The sequence below is a fragment of the Aotus nancymaae genome, unplaced genomic scaffold, assembly GCF_030222135.1.
Source record: "Aotus nancymaae isolate 86718 unplaced genomic scaffold, 86718_ANA_hifiasm-v0.15.2.pri h1tg000057l, whole genome shotgun sequence".
NCBI classification, from domain to species: Eukaryota; Metazoa; Chordata; class Mammalia; order Primates; family Aotidae; genus Aotus; species Aotus nancymaae.
The window spans coordinates 22824811-22843393 of NW_026988471.1; the positions used below are offsets into that span (position 1 = coordinate 22824811).

The window sequence follows — 18583 nt, forward strand, 5'->3', positions numbered from 1 at the left end:
TGTGCTTTAACAAGTATGATTGAATAATTATTTCTTTAACACAACAGAGCAAAAGCCTATAGAGATGGAAATCTTAAAATGATGGGACTTAAGGAAACATTCAGGAGATCCTGCTATGAGAATAATAGGAATTTTAGAAGGAGGAAGAGGAATGGATGAAGAAGACTCAATAGTTAAACAAATAAATTTACCAACCACTAAGTATACTAAAGTATCCCAAGAAAACTAGGAATTGAACGTGCTTAAGATTTTATCTTCGTGAGGGCTGGCACGATGGCTCAAGCCTGTAATCCCAGTACTTTGGGAGGCTGAGGTGGGCAGGTCACGAGGTCAGGAGATTAAGACCATCCTGGCTAACACAGCAACAGAACAAGACTTCATCTCAAAAAAAGATTTTTATCTTACTGAGCCCCTTGGTCAATGTAATCTTATTGTAATCTTATAGTGTGTAATAAGAAATATATATTTTTGGTCTTTGTCCTGGGTTCCTGCAATAGCACTCTTAAAACCTTTGTTATTTTCTGAATAAGCATCTCTTTCTTTCTTTTTAATTTTCTTTTATTTTAACTAGATATAGGGTCTTGGTATGTTGCCTAGGCTGGTCATGAACTGGACTCAAGCAATTCTCCTACCTCAGCCTAAAGTACTGGAATTATAGGCATGAGCCACTGTGCCTGGCCAATAAGTGTCTTTTATTCTAATAATATGTTCTTGTACAGAGCTCCTAAAACCCTTGGAATTTCTTATGTGATAGAAGTGACTTTTTATTTCATAACAAGCCCTTATGAGCACACTGGAGTTTATGCTAATAAAGTGACTTAGGGTGGGGGCCCTAGATAGCTTCAGAATGAGCTGGTCACCAGAAAGACCCTGGGAAAGGGAAGCAGGGGAGATTACGTGCTATAAAAACTCTTTTTTGTTGTTGTTGTTGAGACTGAGTCTCACTCTGTTGCCCAGGATGGAGTGCAGTAGCTTGATCTCAGCTCACTGCAACCTGTGCCTCCTGGGTCCAAGCGATTCTCCTGCCTCAGCCTCCTGAGTAGCTGAGACTACAGGCATGAGCCACCACACCAGGCTAATTTTTGTGTTTTTAGTAGAGATGGAGTTTCACCATCTTGGCCAGGCCTGTCTCAAACTCCTGACCTCAGGTGATCCACCTGCCTTGGCCTCCCAAAGAGCTGGGATTAAAGGTGTGAGCCACCCAACCTGGTCCTAAAAACTCCTAAACAATGAAATTTGGTGAGCTTCCTAGCTGGTGAACACATCCACCATGGGAAGGTGATGTGGTATACCCCAACTCCGTGGGGACAGAGGCTCCTGCACTTGGGACCCTTCTGGACCTCATTCTACATACCTCTTCACCTGGCTGTTCATCCCTTTATAATTTTTTTTTTTTTTAAGCAGAGTCTGGCTCTGTTGCCCAGGCTGAAATGCAGTGATACGATCTTGGGTCACTGCAACCTCTGTCTCCTGGGTTCAAGTGATTCTCCTGCCTCAGCCTTCCAAGTAGCTGAGATTACAGATGTGCACCACCAAGCCCAGCCAATTTTTACATTTTTAGTAGAAACAGGGTTTTACCATGCTGGCCAGGCTGGTCTTGAACTCTTGGCCTCAAGTGATGCACCTACTTCGACCTTCCAAGGTGTTGGGATTAAGGCATAAGCCACTGCACCCAGGGTATGATATTCTTTATAATAAACTGGTAAACATAAATGTTTCCCTGGGTTTTGTGAACCATTCTAGCAAATTATCAAACCCAAGAAGGGAATCATAGAAATCCCTGATTTATACATTCAGTTGGTCAGAAGCATAGGAGGCTTGGATTTGCAGTTGGCATCTTTAATGGGGGCAACATTTCCGGACTGAGCCCTTGATCTGTGGGATCTGACACTAACTGCAGGTAGAGAAAGTCAGAATTGAATTGTGGAACACCCAGCCTGTGTCAGAGAATTGGTTGATGTGGGATAAAACCTGCATATCTAGTGTCAGAAACGAAGTATTCTGTGTGAGAGTGTAGAAACTGTGTGGTTTCCCTGATATGGGAAAATATATTTAGTAGAAATGTATCCAATTATGAAAGTTGGGAGATGGGCTGGGCGTGGTGGCTCACACCTGTAATCCCAGCACTTTGGGAGGTCAAGGCGGGTGGATCAGTTGAAGTCAGGAGTTCAAGACCAGCCTGGCCAACATGGTGAAACCCCATCTCTACTAAAAATGCAAAAATAAGCTGGGTGTTATGGTGGGTGCCTATAGTCCCAGCTTGTTCTTTATAAAAACCAGTAACATGAATGAAATGTATTGTGAGTTAGAGCTGGGAAACAAGATAGCCAAAGTCTTAAAGACTGGGAATGAGGAGGGAGATATAACCACAGACATAGGAGTGATTAAAAGAAGAATAAATCAAATTACTTGAAACTCTACAGCAACAAGTTGTAAAATCTAGAAAAAATGGAAGATTTTCTAGCAAAACTACTTCTTTCTACCCAATGGGTGGAGTATTTTCTCCTCATTCTGTTGATGTTGGGTTTGGCGCTCTTACTTTGGTCAATGGTGAGTGAGGAAGCCATGGTCAGTTTCCATCAGTCACTTTGCCCTCCTGCCATCCACAGGTAGCCTCTATTTCACCTTGTCCCTAGTGAGAAACACTCAGGGTAGCCTTGAATCCAACCTGTTGTCTTGGGACCAGCGTAGTCACAACCGAGAAAGAAATACACATTTGTTGTCGTAAGCTGTTAAGATTTGGGGGTAGTTTATTTTTGCAGCAAAGGCTGGTTAATGAAGATAAAAATGTCTTTAAAAATTATCTGGGAGGAGGGGAAATTAGGACTCATTGTTTAATGGGTACAGAATTTCAGTTTTGCAAGATGAAATATGTTCTGGAGATGGATGGTTGTGATGGTTGTACAATAACATGAATGTACTTAATACCACTGAACTTAAAATGGTTAAGATGGGAAGTTTAGGTTATGTATATTTTCCTACACTTAAGAATAAATAAATAAGAAAATATAAACAAAAGTCATATAAGAATAAAGAGAATAGTATAATGAGCCCCTGTATACTCATAATGCAACTTCAACAACTATCAATACCTGGCCAGTCTACTTAGTGCTTCACAACAGGAGACACATAATGTCTAATTGAATCTCACTTTGTGATGTTAAGACATTGGCTGGGCATGGTGGCTTATGCCTGTAATCCCAGCATTTTGGAAGGCTGAGGTGGGCAGATCACTTGAGGTCAAGAATTTGAGACCAACCTGGCCAACATGGTAAAACCCTATTTCTACTAGAAATACAAAAATTAGCCAGTCATGGTGGCTTGAACCTGTAATCCCAGCTACTCAGGAGGCTGAGGCAGGAGAATTGCTTGAATGCGGGAGGCAGAGGTTGCAGTGAGCCAAGATGGCACCACTGCACTCCAGCCTGGGCAACAGAGCAAGACTCTGTCTCGGAAAAAAAAAAAAAAAAGAAAGAAAGAAAAAGACATTATTGGGTTCAGGTATTGTCAATTGGCTTACTTCAGTATGAAGTTCCCCCATTAGCTTTCTTGCCTAATTGTTTCATTAGCTATTGATAATCAATCATTGTCTAGCTTGGTGCCTCTCGGACTTTATGGTATGGTTTGGGTCTGGGTCCCCTCCCAAATCTCATGTTGGAAGAGGAGTGTGGTGGGAGGTGATCAGATTGGGGGGATTGCTGTTTTCTTTTCTTTTTTTTTTTTTTTTTTGAGTCAGAGTTTCACTCTTGTTACCCAGGCTGGAGTGCAATGGCGCGATCTCGGCTCACCGCAACCTCCGCCTCCTGGGTTCAAGCAATTCTCCTGCCTAAGCCTCCCGAGTAGCTGGGACTACAGGCGCACGCCACCATGCCCAGCTATTTTTTTTTTTTGTATTTTTATTAGAGACGGGGTTTCACCATGTTGACCAGGATGGTCTCGATCTCTTGACCTCGTGATCCACCCACCTCGGCCTCCCAAAGTGCTGGGATTAGGCATGAGCCACCGCGCCCGGCCGGATTGCTGTTTTCATAGCAGTGAGTTCTCAGGAGATCTGGTTGTTTATAGAAGTGTGTAGTACTTCCCCCTTCTCTCTCTTTCTCCTTCTCCAGCCACGTAAGATGTGCCTGCTTCCCCTTTGCCTTCCTCAAGATTGCAAGTTTCCTGAGGCCTCCCCAGCCATGCTTCCTGCACAGCCTGTGGAACTGTGAGTCAATTAAACTTCTATTCTTTATAAATTACCCAATCTCAGGTAGTTCTTTATAGCAGTGCAAGAATGGACTAATAAAATAGGTATCACCTGGGGGTCTTGTTAAAGTGTATGTTCTGATTTAGTAGGTCCGGAATGGGGCATGATATTTTGCATTTCTTTTTTTCTTCTTCTCTTCAACAACACAAAATAATATATTTTGCATTCCTTGTTTTTTTTTTAACAAATCTTCCATTTCAAAAGAAATTAATCTAGCCAATAGTCAGTAATATACAGCATACTTTTATGTTTATTTTATAGGTATCTACATAATACAAGTTCATTTGTTTATGTGCAATATATAATAACCCTATGTTAGATATGAGTCCTAACAGGATGGAAATATTTTCTTGCAATACTACTTTATGCCTATGAAGAGTGTGAACTTGCAATGTCCTCCTGTCGTAAGCCTAAGTTAATGACAGTGTCCTCTCAAAATTTTTCATAAATTATTGATCTAATTTCATTTTAAAAATGGTTTCAGCAAATATGAAAATAGAAAGTCCTGTTATTTGTTCATTCATAATATGAGGGAAAAAAAGAGATGATACATTCCTCTATAGAAAAAGTGGATTCAGAGAACAGTTCTGGTAGTATTTCACATGGTAAAGTATCAAAAGGTCTAATAAGCAGCCCCCTTGCTCAGGAATAAAAATGATTTCAATGTGTTTCTCTTTCAAATTGCTTAGTAACTCCAAGTGATGTTCAAACTATGGGGGCTGATTACTGGCACTGAGTTCATCAAATTTAGATCTCTCTTGAATAGGGACATTATAGAAATCAAGAGCATCTCTAAGGAGTCTGGGGTTAGGGACTACATGACCCAAGTCATCAGCTAAGTGTGCTAAGAGATTCAACTTTAGATGATGATCTTCCAGGGAGATGTCTTGCCAATCATCTCTAGGAAGAGATGAACCAAAAACTTCTTAAATAAGATTCCAAATGACTCTGGAGATCTTCAGGTGGTGTGTATTCTCAGCTTCGTAAGGGTGGACACACTAGGATAGTTTCCTTTTTCACTTCTTCTACTGTCTCAGCAACCACTGGCTCTTTCTCTTTTCTGGATTAAGACAAAATTCTCTATGTGGTGCCCAAGGCTATTCACATAAAGACTCTTCTGGTAATGCCGGACACAGATCGCACCACCATCTTCAATGAGATCCATGGGCTTTTTTTTTTTTTTTTTAATTTATTTAAGACAGAGTCTCACTCTGTTGCCCAGGCTGGAGTGCAATGGCACAATCTCGGCTCACTGCAACCTCTGCCTTCTGGGTTCAAGGCATTCTCCTGCCTCAGTCTCTGAAGTAGCTAAGACTATAGACATGCACCACCACCATGCCTAGCTAATTTTTGTATTTTTAGTAGAGATGGGGTTTTGTCATGTTGCCCAGGCTGGTCTCAAACTCCTGACCTTAAGTGATCTCCCAAAGTGCTGGAATTACAGGCATGAGCCACCACACCTGGCCAAAATTTTGCAGTTCTAACAAGCAAGGGCCTAGATTATTTCATTAGAGCTTTCTATTCTTTCATCAATTATTTGGTTATTCTGAGGTATAGCTTGAACATACAAGAAAGACATGACAAATGCTATTTGCTAAGTTTCAAAATAATAATCATCTTCCAAAGATGATCAATGAATTTTTAAAAAATCAGTTATGTGCTCAGAAACTTAAGTATAACTTATGTGTTTCAAGCCATTTAAGTTATTCTTTTTAAGGCTCAAATGGTCTCATATTTGGGTAGTGGGGCCCTGCTTTCTGGTTAGACAAGATGTTTCAGGCTCATCTTGTACATTTCCTGCCTCAAATCTGGAATCAATCATTTCTCAACTGAACCTGGGTTCCTGTGATTGGAAAATGATATTTAGAGACCACAGTCTGTATTTAAGGGTACTCAATGCTATGAGATAGGTATTTTCTAGCTCTATCCATTGAGAAATAACAAGAGGTTTCTAGTCCTTTTCAATGGATAGAGCTAGAAAATATCTTTTTACTTTTTAAGAGAAAATGCATGAAGAATTCTGATAGTTTCAATTTACTCTGAGGGCTATAGGGCTTTAATTTAACTTCTTCTTCTTCTTCTTCTTTTTTTTTTTTTTTTTAACATTTTACAAATACTTGATCAGATTTCCTTATAACTCTGAAGGTCAGGAAAAACAAAGATTAAGAAACTGTTACAGACTTGAGGATCCTAAGGAGACATACAGTTAAATGCAGGTGTCTGGGATTGTGTCCTGGAAAAAAAGATATCAGGAACGCACTAAGTTAAACGTGCATAAATCTGGAGCTTAGCTAATCATTAACAAAGATAGTATAAATATGGGCATTTTAATTTAAATAACATACCATGATTATTTAAGACAGTAACAATAGGGAAATTGGGTGAAATATATGCAGTAACTTATAGAATTTTTTTTGCAATTTTTATCTAAATCAAACTTTATAATAAAACAAGTTTATGTAAAAAGAAAGGTGGAGTGGCTATATTAATAGTAGACATATATTTCAGAGTATTTGTTTTCTTTTTTGAGACAGAGTCTTACTCTGTTGTCCAGGCTGGAGTGCAGTGGCATGATCTTGACTCACTGCAAACTCTGTCTCCCTGGTTTAAGCGATTCTCGTGCCTCAGCCTCCTGAGTAGCTGGGATTACAGTCCTGCACCACCATGCCTGGCCAATTTTTGTATTTATAGTAGAAACGGGTTTCACCATGTTGGCCAGGCTGGTCTCCAACTCCTGACCTCAAGTAATTCCCCTGCCTCAGCCTTGCAAAGTGCTGGGATTACAGGTGTGAGCCACTGAGCTTGGCCTAACTAAACTTCTTAGAGTTTTTTCCTCCTGAAACTCATGGCTTCTAATGATATGGGTATACTTACTTTTGTTGTTGTTGAGGGTTTTGCTCTGTCACCCAAGCTGGAGGGCAGTGACATAATCATAGTTCACTGCAGCCTTTATGTCCTGGGCTCAAGTGACCTTCCTGCCTCAGCCTCCTAAGTAGCTCAGAATACAGGTGCATGCCACCACACCTGGATTTTTTTTTTTTTTTGGTAGAGATGAGATCTTGCTGTGTTGCCCAAGTTGTCTCAAACTCTTGAGCTTGAGCAATCCTCCTGCCTCAGCCTCCCAAAGTGCTAGGATTACAAGCATGAGCCACTGCACCCCCCATTATAGTTATTTATAGTGACATGATTATTGAAAGTTTATAATTTTCTTGGTATCTTTTTGTTCATAGGCTATATCCCCAAATAAAGACATACAGTCAAGTTACTGTGTTCTATTTATTATTATTATTATTTTTTGAGACAGAGTCTCACTCCATTGCCCAGGCTGGAGTGCAATGGCATGACCTCAGCTCACTGCAACCTCTGCCTTCTGGGTTCAAGAGATTCTCCTGCCTCAGCCTCCCAAGTAGCTGGAATTACAGGTGTGCACCACCATATTTTCTGCATTTTTAGTAGAGACAGGGTTTCACCATGTTGGACAGGCTGGTCTCTGTATTTTTCGTAGAGACCAGCTAATTTCTATATTTTTAGTAGAGACAGGGTTTCACCATGTTGGACAGGCTGGTCTCAAACTCCTGACCTCAGATGATCTGCCCACCTCAGCCTCCCAAAGTGCTGGAATTACAGGCGTGAGCCACCATGCCCAGCAAGTTATTGTGTTCTTAATTTCACATCAGTTGAAATTATTCCTTTCTCAGCTGGGTGTGGTGGCTCACGCCTGTAATCTTAGCACTTTGGGAGGCCAAGGTGGGTGGATCACCTGAGGTAAGGAGTTCAAGACCAGCCTGGCCATCATGGTGAAATCCTTCTTAAAAAAAAAAAAAAAAGAAATTATTCCTTTCTCTGTGGCTAATCTATGAACTAGAAATAAAATTCAGTATATTTCTTTGATTTTAGGCTTTCATTTTTTACATTTTAAATTTTGTTTCATATTTATGTGGAACATTTACATGGTACCAAAATAAAATCTTCAAAACAAAGTAATTCAGAGGAGTCTAGCTCCTACACCCATCCCTTCCATTCTGCCTCCTCCTCCTTATGAAGGTGAAAGGTGAAGACTGGTTTCCCTTAGGGTTTATTGATTGATTGATTGAGACAGAATCTCACTCTGTTGTCTAGGCTGGAATATGATCACAGCTCACTGCCTCTACCTTCTGAGCTCAAATGTTGCTCCCACCTCACCTTCTCAAGTAGCTGGGACTGCAGGCATGTGGTACCACACCTGGCTAGTTTGATTTTTTCTTTCTTTCTTTTTTTTTTTTTGGTAAAGATGGGATTTCTCTATGTTGCCCTAGGCTAAAACTCCTGCCTCAGCCTCCCAAAATGTTGGGGTTACAGGCTTGAGACCATTACAGGCATGAGGCCCTGCACCTGGCTTTTTTTTCCCTTAAAATTTTTTTTTTACTGTCCTTGAATTTGGCTGAAACATCTCCATTTTTTATTCTCCTGTTAGAAAATATAAGAAAATATGTGTGTATATATACATACACATTTATGTTCATATATTCCCCTTTTCTAAGGCCATATTCATTATTGTTTACCTCGTTTTTTTCTCTTAACAACATATTCTGGAGATTATAGCAGTTTACCTTTCTTTATACAGCTACATAGTACTCTATTATGTGATATCATAGTTTATCCACTAAGTCCCCTCTTGATAGATATTTGGACTGTGGTAGAAAGATCTGATATAAAACAAATATGTTTGAAGGTCCTGTAGTTGGAAGGAGAGCCATGGTAGAAAACGAGGCTGCAGAGACAGTCATGGGTCAGTCTATGCAAAGACTTGTGGCCCTGTAAGGGTCTTATCACTGCTCTACCAGGTATGGAAGGCTATGGAAGTGTATTGAGCAAGGCTGTGACGTGATTAAATTTGCCTTTTGAAGAGATCACTTTTACTACAGCGAAGGATATGGATTACAAGAGAAAAGAGTGGGTATAAGAAGATAAACTGGAGGCTGGGTGCAGTGGCTCACACCTGTAATCCCAGCACTTTGGAGGCCAAGGCAGGTGGATCACGAAGTCAAGAGATCGAGATCATCCTGGCCAACATGGTGAAATCCCATCTCTAAATGAGATTTTAAATCTCTAAATCCCATCTGCTAAAAATACAAAAATTAGCTACTTGAGAGGCTGAGGCAAGAGAATCACTCGAACCTCGAACCTGGGAGGCAGAGATTGCAGTGAGCTGAGATTGTGCCACTGAACTCCAGCCTGGCAACAGAGCAGGACTCTATCTCAAAAAAAAAAAAAAAAAAAAAAAAGATGAAGATAAATTAGAAAACCATTGCAATAGCCCAGGTAAAAGATGGACAGTAGCTTGGATTAGGAGAGATGGTGAAATTGAGAGAAAGGAAAAGACAAAAAGAGATTTAGAAAAGAAAATTGGCTACTTGGCGATCCATTGGATCTGAAGATGAGAGAGAGAAGGGGTATCAAGGACGACTTCTAGGTTTCTGGATTTGGCACCTGGATTGGCGGTTTGCATTTATGGAGACAGGAAAGCCTGGGAAAGGAGTAGATATTAGGTGATGATTATGTGTTAAACTTTGAACATGTTAAAGTAGAAGTACCTTAGTGTCAAGTTGTCAGTTTGATATATGCATCTGGAACTCAGAGGAGGGGTTAGGGCCAGGGCTCTGGGTTAATTCAGGCTAGTCCTTTGATCTTCAGAACTGACCTGAATCCCTAGGTCATTTTTGAAGATCAAAGGACTATTCTGAATCTGGGAGCAGACTGGATGTAGTTTATTCCCCCAAATATGGGAATTTTGGCTATGGGAATAGTCAGACAGACCTGGGGTATAGCCATTGGAAAAAAAAGCCCCCTGCTACAAAAAAATCTATCATAATATATTTATAATATATGAACACTTTGCAGCTTACATATCATCTACAAAGTACCTACCTTTCCCACTGCAATGTATTTTACAGCTAACGAAGTGCTCTTATTTCTGTGGTCTCAGTTTAATGTTCTCAACAATGTTGTGAGGTAGCCTGGCCCCAGTTTTCTTTAGCCCATCCCCTGGCCCAATTCAGCCCAGCCCCAGGCCTCCCCACACTCCCACATCCCTGGCCCTGTCCCTGACAGTTCTCCTTGGCCCGGTGTCTCTCATCAGCCACACCGTGTTCAAGTTAGGGCATCTCTAGGATAATTTTCCCTACATTCTGGTTGGCCTCCATGCGATCGTGGGCCTTCTGAATCTCAGCCATGGTGAAGACTTTATCCACAACAGGCTGCAGCTGCACAGCACTCCCGGGGGAGAAGTGGGCCAGGACTTGCTCTGTGAAGGTCTTCACCAATGTTTCCTTGTACTGAGGCAGAGAGAACAGCACATTAACAGGATAAGGATGAGGTCTCCTTGGCCTCATACAACTTTGAGGGGAATATCAGGCCATGCCTGGTTGGCCCTGGTACTAGCCTTGACTCAAGGAGGTCAGACCAAACCATGGAGGAGGAAAGGTCATTTATCAATCTAAATTCCTTTGGACAATGGAACCCCTGGAATATCAAGGGACCCTGCCACCCCCTGAATCTCCTAAAGTATGGGAGTCTCAATATGGATCCTGGACTTAGAAGAGAGGAGGAGTAAGTCCAAGTCAAATGAGGAAATAGGTGGCAGAAATGAGACTTCTGAGGGAGGAAGGGTCAGGCTAACCCTTAGGTTCCCAACCAGAGGAAGGAGAGTTGGCAACGTCAGCAAAGCTTCATGAGCAGGAATTCTATAAGCCAAGGCAGGTTGGAGTCAGGTGATTATAACTCAAGGGCAGTGCCCAGAACCTGCTCAGCGTTGTCTGTCACCTACCTTCCGATCCCTGGACCTCAGCAGACTGGCCCGCAGACTTCCTCGCTTATACAACAGCTTGGAAAGCAGGGGTCCGTTGACTTCTGCTCCCCCCATGAGACCATACAGAACCCATCGGCCATCTGCAGCCAAACAGTGGAGGTTCTTCTCCCAGTAGGAGCCACCAATGCAGTCGAGGATCACGCTGACACCCACACCTTGGATAGTAGGTAGAAATGGCTTAGATATCGTGGGAAGGTGGATGCCCAAACTCCTCCCCTCTGGATCTAGTTTTGTACATTATCCTGTGTGTCAGGAAACAAAGTGGGAAGAAAAAGCACTGTCTGGGAGGCAAGGTGCACTTAGTCCTCCTAGAGAGCTGGAGGAGAAGTGCTAAGCATGCAGCTTTCAGACGACCTTAGGCTAAGGAGATATGTCTCATGATAGTTCTAAACACAGACTAACCCAGCCTTGAGTACTTGCTCTGGAGAGCATTGTTCTCCTCTGAAAAGTCAGTAGACTTCCTCCTTAATTACCTCCTTTTTTGGTAATTAAATCTATGTAATCCCCTTGGGTACTGGACCCTCTGGAGCTTTGAGGAACTCCCCAAATCTTATTTATTTATTTATTTATTTGAGATAGAGTCTCACTCTGTGGCCCAGGCTGGAGTACAGTGGTGTGATCTCAGTTCACTGCAAGCTCCACCTTCTGGGTTCAAGCAATTCTTGTGCCTCAGCCTCCTGAGTAGCTGGGATTACAGGTGTGCGCCACTACATCTGGCTAATTTTTATATTTTTAGATGAGACAGGGTTTCACCATGTTGGCCAGGCTGGTTTCAAACTTCCAACCTCAGGTGATCCACCCACTTCAGCCTCCCAAAATGCTGGGATTACAGGTGTGAGCTACTGCGCCTAGCCACTCAAATCTTTTTTTTTAATCCATCCCCAGCATGGTTGAGATCCCTCAAATGTTTACAAATGTGGGAATCCCAATCATTCTTCTTTTTCCTCTTCCTCCTCCTCATTTTCTTCTTCTTCCCTTCTCCTTCTCTCCTCCTGTTCGTGCCTTTTCCTCTTTCTCCTCCATCTCCTCTTTCTTTTCCTCTTCTTTCTTCTTCCCCCCTTTCCCTTCTTCTCTCTTCCTCCTCCTCCTTCACTGGGCAGCCAGGAAGCTGACTCTTGCATAATACTTGCTCAAAGTTATTGTTCTAATCTTTATGATTAACATGTTTTTTCTCCTTTCCTTGGTACATATTTTCTAGTTCTAATTAATTTCCATCCTGAGTGGTTAGAACATCTTCAGGCTTTGTGAAAATACAGTAGAGAGCAAGGATTGTGATGGGGAAAGAAGAGAGGGTTGCAAGTGCAGAGGAGGAAAAGGGAGATGTGGCAGGCAGCCTCCAGGATGGTCCCCTGATGACCCCTACCTTCTAGTATTTACACCTTCCAGTCCCTCCCTTTGAGTGTGGATTGGATTTACAGACTTACTTCTAACAAGAAGGACATGGCAGAAGTGATGGGATGTCACTTCCAAGACTAGGTCACCAAAAGGTGGTGGCTTCCCTATGGGACATGGGACACTTTCTTTCATTCTTGCTTGCTCTCTTTGAAGGAAGCAACTGGTCCTGTTTCACACTGCCCTGTGGAGAGGCTCATATATCAAAGAACTGATGTCTCTGGCTAATAGCTACCAAGAACCTGAAGCCTATGAAAGCCACGAGAGTGAACTTACAGGCCGATTGCACCCCAGGTGAGCCTGGAGACCTGGAGCTGAAGGACCCAGCTAAATTGCTCCCAGATTCCTGACCCACAGAAATGGAGAGATAATAATATGCATTGTTTTAAGCCACTAAGTTTTGGGTAATTTGTTATGCAGCAATATATAGCTACTAATAAAGGAGAGGAAGGAGGAGGAAAGGTTATGAAAGGGGAGGGGATAGGATAAGAGAAGGGGGGTTAAGTCAGAGATCAGCTAGCTTCTCCTCCAAACACACAGGCCGGTGCACATGCACATACACACCCTCCAAACACACAGGCACACACACACACACTCCAAACACACAGCCCTGCAGACACACACACACACCCTCCAAACACACAGACACACACATGCGCGCACACACACACTCCAAACACACACCCCCCCACACCCTTCAAACACACAGGCCTGCACACACACACACACACACACACACACACACACACTCTAAACACACAGGCCTGCACACACACATACCCATACCCTCCAAACACACAGGCATATACACACACACTCCAAACACACAGGCCACCCCCCACACCCTCCAAACACACAGGCCTGCAGACACACATACACACACACACACACATATACCCTGTGTGGCCTTCAGAGCCCCCTCAGAGAAGTCCTCCTTCTTATAATTGAACCCAGCTGTAGCACCCAGCCTCTCTGCCAGTTGGATGTTCTCCTTGGAGCTCGTGGTCACCAGGGCGATGGCGTTGAACAGCCTGGTCAGCTGGATGGCAGCGGTACCCACACCTCCCGTGCCGGCGTGAATGAGCACGGTCTCCCCCTCTTGCACTCCTCCTGTGGCAACGACACCAGAGCATCCTGAGCTAGTGAGGGTGTGGGGATAGGAGACTGCAGGATTGGCTTTGGAAACATAAACCCTCCGTGCCCTGAGGGTGTGAGGAGAGACCAGGCTGAAGGTCATGGGGTCCGGGTCACAAAGAGCACTAAACACAAGGAGCCATCAAAGGTTTTACAGCAGGGCTGGGCGCGGTGGCCCATGCCTGTAATCCCAGCTACTCAGGAGGTTGAGGCAGGAGAATTGCCTGAACCCAGGAGGCGGAGGTTGCGGTGAGCCGAGATCGCGCCATTGCACTCCAGCCTGGGTAACAAGAGCAAAACTCCATCTCAAAAAAAAAAAAAAAGGTTTTACAGCAGCGAGGGCCTTGACCAGGGCTGGGCTTGGGCAGGATTAATCCAGTGAAGGATTAATCCCTGAAGGCAGCTCCTGAACCAGGCTTAGAACTGTCCAGAGCGCCTGAGCCAGGCTTAGAACTATATAGAGCGCCTGGAAGAGGGAGGTCCCCAGGCCACATGTCTGGGCTACTCTGATCCCTTTTTGTGTGAGAAATGAACCACTGCCTGAGGGACCTGGGCAGACAGACTTAAGGACAGTTTCTTCTCCTCTGGAAATAGGGACAAGCAGCTGGAACTGCTCTGAGAACCTTGCTTCTGCCTCATATTGGTCATAAAAACTACCCATGGGCTGGACGTGGTGGCTCACCCCTGTAATCCCAGCACTTCGGGAGCCAAGGAGAAAGAATTGCTTGAGACCAGGAGTTCAAGACCAGCCTGGGCAATATATTAAGACCCTCATCTCTACAAAATTAAAAAAATTGGCTGAGCATGGTAGTCTACGTCTGCAGTCCCAGCTACTTGGGAAGCTGAAGTGGGAGGATCACTTGAACACAGGAGGTCAAGGCTACAGAGAGCCATGATCAAGCCACTGCACTCCAGCCTGGGCCGTGGAGTGATATCATGTCTCAAAAACAAAATGAAACACACCAAAAAACTGCCTGTACTTGTCTCCATGGGGTACATGTCTGGGCTGCCTCTAGGATTAGAGGCTAGGGTGTGTCAGGGTGTGGGTGAAGGCCTCACATTTTCAGAGCCAGCAGATGCCTGGGTTGTGGTCAGCAGTTGGCCTCAGGTGACAGGGTAGGGCTAGTGGGAGGGGATCTCTATGGGGTAGGGATCTTCCTCACCCACACAGTGCAGCAGCTGGAAGGCGGTGAGCCAGGCCTCTGGGATGGCTGCAGCCTGCAGCAGGGTCAGTCCCTCTGGGATAGGCATGAGGAGCCCCTCGGGGACAGTGACGTACTGAGCCTGGCCCCCACCAGGCAGCAGAGCCATGGCTGCATCCCCGATTTTCCAGTGTCCCTGGCAGCCAGGCCCCAGCTCTGCCACGTGTCCAGATGCCTCAAGTCCCAAAATGTTGCTGGCTCCTGGGGGCGGGGAATACTGGCCTTGTCTCTGTAAAGGGAGGGCAGCACAGTAAGTGGATCTGATAAGAGGGGTTAAATGTCAGTCCTCCTTGTTGCTGGAGAGAGAAGGTGGATTTTTCGCTTGGAATCTACTTTTGGTTTTCTAGGGTGGGAGAAAATTCGGATAGTCTCCAAATAAGAGTCATTCCAGAAACAGCTTCATCCCAGAGACAGCCCATCTGAGAAGTCTTCCCTGTCACTCCCTCAGCCTGGCAGACAGTGCTGTGAGTCAGGGGGCTGAGGGAGCTGGGAGAAGGCGTGGAATGCAGCTTGCTAAGGTCTGAGACCCTGAGAGGTGGGGCTGGCCAGGGGACATCCTGCCATCTCAGCCCTTGTTTCTCCGGCTCTGAATTCAGCTTCCACAAGAAGGTGGGCTATTATGCCATCTTTACCAGCTAGAAACTGGATCTGCAGAGGGGATGTCATGCAAACTGGCTCTCTGATTCTCTCCAGCCTGGAGGAAGGGGAGGCAGGAAGGATGCTGGCTTGGCTCTGGGGCACAGGGACTGAGATCATGGCTTGCAAGGGGTTGCATTCATTGCTGCCTGACACAACTTGGGACTTGGATCAGAATAGGCTCCAAACAAAGGGGCCTGGGACCCTTAGTTCTCACACTTCCTATGTATACACCAATCCCCTCCTTCCTGAGAGCTAGCTCTCTGGACTTTGGAGCCAAATGATCTGGGTTCAAATTCTGTCTCTGCCATTTATTCAGTCATATAACACATACTACACATGCTTACTATGTGTCAGGCCCTGTACTAGGCAAAGCAGATTGCTCTGTCCTGGTGGAACTTATAGTCTAGTGGGGGAAGACAGACTTTAAAGAAGTACACACACATACACACACACACACGAGCCAGATCTGTGGAAACCAACGGTCTGCCATGAGAGGAGAAGCCAGACATACAAAGAATGGTTGAAGAGCATCGCAGGGAGAAAGAAGGGTAAGCTCAGGGCAGGAAGGAGCATGGAGTGCAGCGGGAGGGTGCTGAGCAAGGGACAGGGGCTTCTGCTCAGGGGGATGAGGTGTCAGCCGCCTAACCAGCAGGGCCCCACAGTGGGTGAGGAGTTTCCATTTTGTCCTAATTGCATGGCCATCTCTCTGTGGGTCGCTCTGGCTGCCAGGTGGAGAGGGGGCTGGAGGAGGCGCTGCCAGCGCTCAGGTGAAGTGGAACTGGTGTGGCCCTGGATACAGCAGCAGGGAGAAGGGGGCTGACTGGACATCTGCTATGATGAGGGAGGCTCAGAGGCCCAGGCTGATGAAGCAGATGAGGAGCAGAGAGACAGGGCGTCAACCCCAAGCTTCTGGCTTACGTAGTTTCCTGGACATCATTCTCAGTTTCCTCATTACTGAAATGGAGACACAAGGACCCATCTCCTTGGGTGCTTGTGAGGCTTAAATTAAAATATCCACTGAGCAGGTGCCTGGCACAGAGTGAGCACTCAACAAACCTCAGCTCCTCTCCTGGCTAATGTCTGCGTGGACTCTCCCGGCATGGCCCAGGTGTGGGGCTAGGTAAGGCAGTGTCCCTGGCTGGCTCCGAGGGCACAATGGTGGGTGCTGCAGTCCTGCTCCTGAATCTGACACAGATGCTGAGAACCTAAGCCACCCATCTAGCCATGCTGGGCCCAGCTCCCTTCAAAACTGGCTAATGGTCAGGTCCTGACCCAAGCAGCTCTGATCCAGAAGCAGGCGCTGGTCCCCAGTGCCCCACCCCATGGTGACTGGGTACCTGCAGTAAGTCTGCCCGGTTCAGGGCACTGGCTGCCACCTTTAGGAGGACTTCACCTTCCCCTGGGCTTGGCTTGGCTACCTCCTTCACGTAGAGGTTTTCCGGTCCTCCTGGCTTGTCAAAATGCACGGCCAACATTTTATCTGAGGACACAGGAGTGGAGGGATGGAAGAAAGGCATGAAAACTGGGACAGATTTGAAAGGAACCCCCTTCCCCAAATTAGGATCTCCAGAGATCACTTGTCTCCACCTCTCATTCTCTGACTGCTGCCCCTCACCGTCACTGCCTGTCTGGCTTCCCTAACTACATCCCTAGCCACTGCTGCTTCCTGCATCTTCTCTGGCTGTGAAGAGGGATTCATGCAGTGGCTTTGGAATGAAAGAAATTGAGATTCAAGTCTTAGGCAAGAATGGGACTAAAATATTATTACATAATGCACTGTCCCGGGCCCAGGTAGAGCAGGACTCTGCAGACAGTCCCTCTCCCAGGGAGTTAGCCTGCCTTTCTGGGGCTGGTGGCCCTGAGAGCACAGCCCAGGAGGAGGGGAGCCTCACCTGGAGCCATGCTGCTGGGGTCTCCCTCCTTCCGTCAGCACTGGGTTGCCTGCGCCTCCTGCCTCAGTGTGGCTGCCGCTGCAGGCCCAGCTCAGGGAGGGACTATTTATGTTTTGCAGGGAGGGATCGGCAGGCCCATTGCCTGGGATGTGGGTGTGCCCTGTTTGTTCATTTTAGAAATTTAATTATCAAAGTGATCTCATCATGTTACACAAGTTTGATCCTTGGGTGACACTACCTGCCCTACACTCCTCAACCTAAGGCTGTGGTGGCCGCATTCCTCCCTGTGCCCCTCAACCTGAGGCTGTGGTGGCCCGAGTTCCTCCTGGCACCCCTCAGGCCGAGGCTGTGGTGGCTGGTCCCTCCCTGCATGGGTTGTGACAGGCTGTCTTCCTGACTTGGGTATCTCTGGATGCTGCTTCTGTCCCAGGGCAGGAGGGTGGCTGAGTGCCACTTTCCCTTAGGGGCAGATAACTCACATTTGGGGTGAAGGGGTGACCATCTTGTATCCAGCTCTGTGCCAGCCGTGTGGTGGGCAGAGAAGGCGTAGTGCAGCTGTTAAGGGAAGGTGAAGAAGTGAAGGGATGGGCACCCAAGGGACCCCTGAAGGCTGTGGGTGTTTGAGAGGGGAAGGTGCCTCAGACTGGGGAAAGGTGCTTGGATGCAGCTGTGCCTACTTGAGCCTCACAACATCCCCAAAGAGTCAGGCAGGTGATGAGCTCCATTTTCAGGTGGGAAAACAGAGAGGTAAAGGCCTCATCTAGGATCACAGAGCTCATCCACAGAAAAGCAGCTGCCAGAACCCAGGACTCCTGGGTTAGAGTCTGCAGGAGAGGCTGCCTCATCACTCCCTCCCACCTGAATGCTGAAAAGGACAAGTGGAGAGAAGGAAGGGCACCTTGGAAGTGGCTGCCCCTCACAGCAGATGGGGAAAGGAAGGATTTCTATATGTGGTGTGGAGCTTAGGAGGTTTCCCTGTGTGCTGCAAAGATCATCTCCATCTCTGAGTGCCTGATCCCCCAAAAGAGGCAGCAATAGGTCTGTTGGAAACCCCACAAAAAGTTTGCTTTTCTTGAAACAAAGCATCCCCTCTGCTCTAATCCCCTTTCTGTCAAGATCCAAATTTTTGGGTTGGGTGGTAATTTGCAGTGTCTGTTTCCATAGTCCCCTAGCTTTGAGTCTCCCCAAAGGATCATGTTTTAGCAGAACAAACAATATCTCTGTGTTAAGC

The 18583-nt window shown here is 45.7% G+C and overlaps 2 protein-coding genes and 1 pseudogene across 2 annotated transcripts in view; 1 reads left to right on the top strand and 2 right to left on the bottom strand.

Moving 5' to 3' along the window:
* Window positions 1-18583, top strand: part of FAM228B (family with sequence similarity 228 member B) — a 93903-nt gene that overhangs the window by 8727 nt on the left and 66593 nt on the right. Inside the window, exon 3 of the mRNA XM_064363897.1 lies at window positions 4110-4204. The gene's annotated coding sequence lies outside the window, so the exon portion shown is untranslated. The remainder of the gene's footprint in view (window positions 1-4109; window positions 4205-18583) is intronic.
* Window positions 4485-7812, bottom strand: LOC135269657 (large ribosomal subunit protein mL50-like; annotated as a pseudogene).
* LOC105717937 (quinone oxidoreductase PIG3-like) lies at window positions 10249-17426 on the bottom strand. The gene is made up of 6 exons (XM_064363896.1): window positions 17353-17426; window positions 16798-16940; window positions 14783-15050; window positions 13383-13595; window positions 11052-11248; window positions 10249-10560 (listed from the first exon to the last, which is right to left on the bottom strand). Exons 1-6 carry the CDS (start codon window positions 17360-17362, stop codon window positions 10381-10383), a joined length of 1011 nt encoding a protein of 336 aa, XP_064219966.1. The 5' UTR covers window positions 17363-17426; the 3' UTR covers window positions 10249-10380.